Here is a 7,525-nt window from a genome sequence, read left to right as displayed (position 1 = left end):
GAAGTGCCCCTGACTGCTGTGGCCTCTACTATGTTTCAAATGACAATTTCTTAATGGCCTTGTTCTTGGGCACACATCAGGTATAGTTCATGCAGCAAATAGGCTACACACGTGGCCATGGCCCTTTTTGGTATGACCTTTGTTCCTTCTTTTATTTGTCATCTTGGAGGCACAGACTGGAGCTGGTCTCCCATTTTCATTCCTCTGTTTTATACTTTTTTGCTTTCTTTTGGGTATATGAATATATTTTAGACTTCCTTTTTAACTTATCTATTGTATTTTTAACTGTGCCTCTTGGCATTATTTGGTAGTGGTTGCTCTAGTCACTATAATATGTAAATATTAAAAAAAGTTTTTATTTCCATAGGTTTTTGGGGGACAGGTGGTATTTGGTTACACAAGTAAGTTCTTTAGTCCCACTAATTTGTGAGATTTTGGTGCACCCGTCACCCAAGCAGTGTACACTGTACCCTATTTGTAGTCTTTTATTCCTCACCCCCTTCCCACCCTTTGCCTCTGAGTCCCCCAAGTCCATTATGTCATTCTTATGCCTTTGTGTCCTCATAGTTTAGCTCCCACTTATGAGTGAGAACATACAATGTTTGATTTTCCATTTCTGAGTTACTTCACTTAGAATAATAGTCTTCAATTCCATCCAGGTTGCTGCGAATGCCATTAATTCATTCCTTTTTATGGCTGAGTAGTTTCCATTGTTTGTGTGTGTGTGTGTATCATATATATATATATATATATATATAACATATATATATATATATATATGTATGTATGTATACCACAGTTTCTTTATCCACTCATTGGTGGGCATTTGGGTTGCTTCCATATTTTGGCAATTGCTCATTGTGCTGCTATAAATGTGTGCACAAATATCTTTTTTGTATAATGACTTCTTTTCCTCTGGGTAGGTACCCAGTAGTGACATTTCTGGATCAAATGGTAGTTCTACTTTTAGTTCTTTAAGAAATAGCCATACTGTTTTCCAAAGTGGCTGTACTAGTTTACATTCCCACCAGCAGTGTAGAAGTGTTCCCTGTTCACTGCATCTACACCAACATCTATTATTTTTGGATTTTTGATTATGGCCATTCTTGCAGGAGTAAGGTGGTATCACATTGTGGTTTTGGTTTGCATGGGCTTTGGTTGGGGTCATGGGGCAGCACCTGCAGGTCTAAATAGGGGTGGAGGTGTTCCCTGATCATTAGTGATGTTGAGCATTTTTGCATATGCTTGTTGGCCATTTGTACATCTTCTTTTGAGAATTGTCTATTCATGTCCTTAGCCCACTTATTGATGGGATTTTTTTTTCTTGGTAATTTATTTGAGTTCATTGTAGATACTGGATATTGGTCCTTTGTCAGATGTATAGATTGTTAATATTTTCTCCCATTCTGTGGGTTGTCTGTTTACTATGCTGACTGTTCCTTTTGCTGTGCAAAAGCTCTTTAGTTTAATTAAGTCCCAGCTATTTATCTTTGTTTTTATTGCATTTGCTTTTGGGTTCTTGGTCATGAAATCCTTGCCTAAGTCAATGTCTACAAGGGTTTTTCTGATGTTATCTTCTAGAATTTTTATAGTTTCAGGTCTTAGATTTAAGTCTATGATTCATCTTGAGTTGATATTTGTATAAAGTGAGAGATGAGGATCCAGTTTCATTCTCCTACATGTGGCCTGCCAGTTATCCCAGCACCATTTGTTGAATAGGGTGTCCTTTCCTCACTTTATGTTTTTGTTTGCTTTGCCAAAGATAATTGGCTGTAAGTATTTGGGTTTATTTCTGGGTTCTCTATTCTGTTTCATTGGTCTGTGTGCCTATTTTTATACCAGTACCATGCTGTTTTGGTGACTGTGGCCTTATACTGTAGTTTGAAATCAGGTAACATGATGCCTCCACATTTGTTCTTTTTGCTTAGTCTTGCTTTGGCTATGTGGGCTCTTTTATGGTTCCATGTGAACTTTAGGATTGTTTTTTCTAGCTCTGTGAAGAATGATGGTGGTATTTTGATGGGAACTGCATTGAATTTATAGCTTGCATTTGGCAGTATGGTCATTTTCATAATATTGATTCTACCCATTTGTGAGCATGGGATGTATTTCCATTTGTTTGTGTCATCGATGATTTCTTTCAGCAGTTTTGTAATTTTCCTTGTAGAGGTCTTTCACCTCCTTGGTTAGGTATATTCCTAAGTATTTTATTTTTTTGCAGCTATTGTAAAAGTAGTTGAGATCTTGATTTGATTCTCACTTGGTCACTGTTGGTGTATAGGAGAGCTACTGATTTGTGTACATTAATTTCATATCTGGGAACTTTGCTGAATTCTTTTATTAGTTCTAAGAGCTTTTTGGAGAAGTCTTTAGGGTTTTCTAGGTGTTTAATATATATTCTTTTTTTTTTTTTTTTTTTTTTTTTGAGACGGAGTCTCGCTCTGTCGCCCAGGCTGGAGTGCAGTGGCCGGATCTCTGCTCACTGCAAGCTCCACCTCCCGGGTTTACGCCATTCTCCTGCCTCAGCCTCACAAGTAGCTGGGACTACAGGCGCCCGCCACCTCGCTCGGCTAGTTTTTTGTATTTTTTAGTAGAGACGGGGTTTCACCGTGTTAGCCAGGATGGTCTCGATCTCCTGACCTCGTGATCCGCCCGTCTCGGCCTCCCAAAGTGCTGGGATTACAGGCTTGAGCCACCGCGCCCGGCTTATATATATTCTTAATATCTCACAGTCTACTTAGACTTAATGTTATAACACTTTCAGGTAATATGCAGAAATATTGCCATCATATGCATCCATTGACTGTTTCCCATACTTTATGCTATACTATCCTGTGTATCATGTTTCCATATACTATTAACTCTACTATGTAATGTTCCCATTGAACAGTCTCCTTCTTCTTCTTTTTTTTTAGTAGGGGGTAATCTTTTGTGCTTACCCAGACTTTTAAATTTCTGATGCCTTTTGAAGAGTGAAGTTTCCATCTGGTGCCATTTTCTTTCAGCCCAAAGAACTTCCTTTAGTCATTTAGCATTGTTTCGTAGTGCAGGTCTGCTGGCAATAAGTTCTTTAGTTTTCTTTTGTCCGAAGTGTCTTTACTTTGCTTTCATTCTTGAATGATATTTCACTGGATATAAAATTCTTAGTTGACAGGTTTTTTTTTTTTTTCCTTTCAACACCTTGGATCTGTTTTTTTCCCTTCTGTCTTCTGATCTCCATAGTTTCTGATGAGACATGAAAATAATTTGAAATCTTGTTTCCTATAGGTAATGTATCATTTTTCTCTGGGTGCTTTTAAGATTTTCATTTTATCTTTGGTCTTCAGCCATTTGATTATGATATGCCTACCTATGATTTCTTTGGTGTACTTATTATTATTGGGGTTTTCTGAGAGTCTTGAATCTGTATCATTTACCAAATATAGAAAATTTTCAACCATTATATTTTCAAATATTATTTCTGCTCGATTTGTTTTCATTTCCCCTTCTGGCACTCTACATATATGTTAAATCTTTTGTTGTTATTCCACATTTCCCTAAGGCTTAAAATATTTTTCAGTCTTGTTTTTCTTTGATCTTCATATTGGATAATTTCTACTGATTTAAGTTCACTTATTTTTGTCTTTGTCATTTTCATTCTACATCCAGTCTAGTAAATTCTTTATTTCATATATTGTATTTTTCAATTCTGAAATGTTACACTTGTTTGATTTTTATAATTTCTATTTTTCTATTGAGAATGTCAGTTGTTTCATTCATTACAAGCATGTTTGCCTTTACATCTTTAAGCATAGTTTTAATAGCTGCTTTAAAAGCCTTGTCTGCAAATTCCAGCATCCACGTCTTTTCTGTGTTGGTCTTCACTGGTTGTTTTTTCTCCTGAGAATGAGTAACATTTTCCTGGTTCCTTGTATGTTAAGTATTTTGGATGGTATCTTGAACATAGTGAGTCTTGTGTTGTGGAGATTCTGTATTTTTACATTTTCCTGAAAAACATTGTCTATTGTGTTTGTTTCAGCAGGCATTTACTTTGTTGGACCCAAACAGCAAACTCTATGTTTCTAGTAGCAGCTATCCTATTACTTAGGATACTTTCAGTTGTACTAAGATCAATCTCAGTTGTGAATCAGAGGGTAAAAGTCTCTGGTTGTTTTTTTTTTTTTTTTTTTTGAGTAAGGATCTTGCTCTGTCACCTAGTTGGGAGTGCAGTGGCATAATCATGGCTCACTGCAACCTCAGACTCCTGGGCTCAAGCAATCCTCTTGTCTTAGCCTCCCAAGTAGCTGGTTCTATGGGCATACATCACCATGCCTTGCTAATAAATTTTTTTTTTGTAGAGAAAGGATCTTGCTATGTTGTCCTGGTTGGTCTTGAACTCTTGGCCTCAAGTGATCCTCCCACCTAGGCCTCCAAAGTGTTGGGATTACAGATGTAAGCCACCATGCTCCTTCTCAAAAGTCTAAATAAAATACTAGCAAAATATATTCGGAAGTGAATTAAAGATAATTCATCATCAAACAGAATGTATTCAGTTGCCATAATTCATTACATGAAGTGATTAATGGAGAAAAACCATATGATTGCACCTATAAGTGCCAAGAAGATATTTGATATAATTTATCAGATATTTCTAGTTAAGAATCGATTAAAATATAAGTAGAAGGAAACAACTTAAAATATAAAATACATTTATCAGAGGTAATTATAAATATAATGAACCATGCAATACTGAAGCATTTCTATTAAAATGAGAAGCAAGATAGGCATACCTGTTATCACCATATTACTTAACATTGTTTTAGGAGCTGTAGTTATTGTAATAATGTAATAAGTCTTATGTATACAAGACATAGATAAAATTTAAAAATTATCTTGGCCAGGCGCGGTGGCTCAAGCCTGTAATCCCAGCACTTTGGGAGGCCGAGACGGGCGGATCACGAGGTCAGGAGATCGAGACCATCCTGGCTAACATGGTGAAACCCCGTCTCTACTAAAAAATACAAAAAACTAGCCGGGCGAGGTGGCGGGCACCTGTAGTCCCAGCTACTCGGGAGGCTGAGGCAGGAGAATGGCGTAAACCCGGGAGGCGGAGCTTGCAGTGAGCTGAGGTCCGGCCACTGCACTCCAGCCTGGGTGACAGAGCGAGACTCCGTCTCAAAGAAAAAAAAAAAAAATATTTATTTGCATATGATATAGTCACATGCCTAAAAATCTTTAAAACTCTAGTGAAATGTATTAGAATTGGTAAGATGGTTTATTAAGTTTCTTGATGAAAGAAGAATATACAAAAATTTGTAGGTTTTGTTTACATTAATAATTATAAGTAGTAAGTTAAAATGTAAGAAGGAAAAATATCCCATTCATGGTAGTGATAAAAATCTGTAAAATGTTTAGGAACAAATTTATCAAGAGACATACAGGTCCTCTATGAAGAACATAATTTAATTTTATTCTGAAGGACACTAACAAATACTGAAGAAATAAACCTTCAATGTCCCTGGATAGAATGACTTAACAACAAGGAATGAACATTTTCCAAATTAATAAATGTTTAGTGCTATTTCAAGCAAAATCCTATTTTTTAATTTTTGGAACTAAAGAAACATTATCTTAAAATGTCTTTGGAATAATAATTGTCTGAGAGGAGCCAAGAAAATTTTGAAACAGACTTTGTGTAACAACTTGACTTTCCAAATATTAAAATATGTCCTATAAGCTACAATGATAAAAGCAGTATATATTTATATGTATATCTGAGAAATATATTTTTATTTATATACGTGTATATGAAATATTTTAATTTTTATTTTCATTGTATCAGTATTTATATGTAGGATAGTGTAGAAACATAAATTTATGTATATATTATAATAAATGACAAATATATAATCTGGATTTAATGGGAAATGATGGTTTATATATAATATAGGCAAAATTTCCCATCTATCTGGCAGAAAACAAATGTAGACATTGACTTTACATCATATACTAAATTAAATTCCAGATGGATTAAAGCTCTAGATATTAATAACAATATAAAGAAATAGAAGGATATTTTAGAGAATAAAAGTTAGATAAATTTGCCCATAAAAAGACTAAAAACTAAAAAAAAATACAACAAAATCTGTAAAAACTATAGACTGGAGAAAAACATTTGTAACATGACAAAGGGTTAAAATTTTTAATATAGAAAGATACTCTAAAAATTGATAGTAAAGAACAAACAACTGAAGTAAAAATGAGCAATGCATTCACTGCAATGTCTACAGAAAGAAAAAATCAAATAAAATGGGCAAAACATATAAAGATAATTATTTGAAGAGGAAATAGAAATAGCTAAAAATTTATTAAAAATATGCCCTTATTTCCAATAATGATAAATGTATAAATGAAACAAAAAATGAAATTCTATTTTCTCCTCAACATATTGGTAAACATTAGAGATAACAATCATCTTCGCTGGTTATGAGGATAAAGGAGAAGGAGACATTTATGTATCATTGTGGGGATATGAATTGCTGCCACCTTTTTGAAAACTAGTAAGAATAACCTCACCATTTTATTCAGTTTAGTATAGTGTTATTTGTAGTGGAAGAAACATACAAACATTCAGAACACCCACTGACTGGAGAATGTATGCATAAATTATTATATATTTAATATGAAGCATATGTTAAAAATAATGATTCAATAGGATCGATCATATGAATTAAGTTGGACAAATGTCCATGGTACATTGAGCTAAAAATGAAGTCATGCAAACTGTGTTCCCATTTCTGTTTCAAAATCACAAAAATAAAAGAAAAATGACAATCAATTCCCCCCTAAAATAGCCTTATGTATTAGGATGCAGAGGTACCCTATCACATTTTTAATACTGATTATCACAGGAGGGTGGGATTGGAGGGTGTGTGTGTGGCTTAATTTGCACCCACGAACTTGCAGTGCCTCTGTAATAAAAACAACCTGATATTTTAAAAGGCTGGAACCCATTTTGTAAGTTGAAAGAGCATCAGGGAGGAGGTGTAGACTTAGTCCTTCCCCTAACCCACAGTGTGACATTTTCTGCCTTTATTTTCCTGTCTCTGAAGTGTGGGTGGTAATGACTGCCCTACCTACTTAGTGAAGATAAGATTAAGGATGAAGACAAATACAGTTTGAATAGTTAAGACATTGAAATGCAAGCTGTTGTCCTTAAGAAAATTCTCAAACACTCTCACTTTACATAATGCAGGTGACAAAATCACCCGAGGAAGCATCGTCCCTTCCCAATGGCGATGTAGTGGGAGAGGCACCGAGCACCACAGAGGTAAGCGCTGGTGTCTCGAGCCATCGTCCCCATGCTAGCTTCCTCAGAATGTCTACTTCGTCCTAATATCTCTCTCTCTCTCTCTCTATCCATCCACCCATCAGTCTATTATCTATCCATCTATCTAATCAATCATCTATTGTCTGTATCTATCCATCCATATTAGTCTGTTTTCATACTGCCATAAAGAACTGCCCAAGACTGGGTAGTTTATAA

At 35.1% G+C, this 7,525-nt stretch overlaps 2 protein-coding genes across 5 annotated transcripts in view; both read left to right on the top strand.

Moving 5' to 3' along the window:
- The window catches only part of PCP4 (Purkinje cell protein 4), a 485,020-nt gene that overhangs the window by 66,087 nt on the left and 411,408 nt on the right, over positions 1 to 7,525 (top strand). The gene's annotated exons all lie outside the window — the stretch shown is intronic.
- SH3BGR (SH3 domain binding glutamate rich protein) overlaps positions 1 to 7,525 on the top strand; it is a 58,780-nt gene that overhangs the window by 35,414 nt on the left and 15,841 nt on the right. Inside the window, exon 4 of the mRNA XM_050784588.1 lies at positions 7,235 to 7,309. Within this exon, the coding sequence (XP_050640545.1) occupies positions 7,235 to 7,309 (75 nt within the window). The remainder of the gene's footprint in view (positions 1 to 7,234; positions 7,310 to 7,525) is intronic.

Source organism: Macaca thibetana, chromosome 3 (genome assembly GCF_024542745.1).
Source record: "Macaca thibetana thibetana isolate TM-01 chromosome 3, ASM2454274v1, whole genome shotgun sequence".
In the NCBI taxonomy this organism is placed as follows: domain Eukaryota; kingdom Metazoa; phylum Chordata; class Mammalia; order Primates; family Cercopithecidae; genus Macaca; species Macaca thibetana.
The sequence above is the reverse complement of the archived record's forward strand: the minus strand, read 5'-3'. Positions and strand labels throughout refer to the sequence as shown.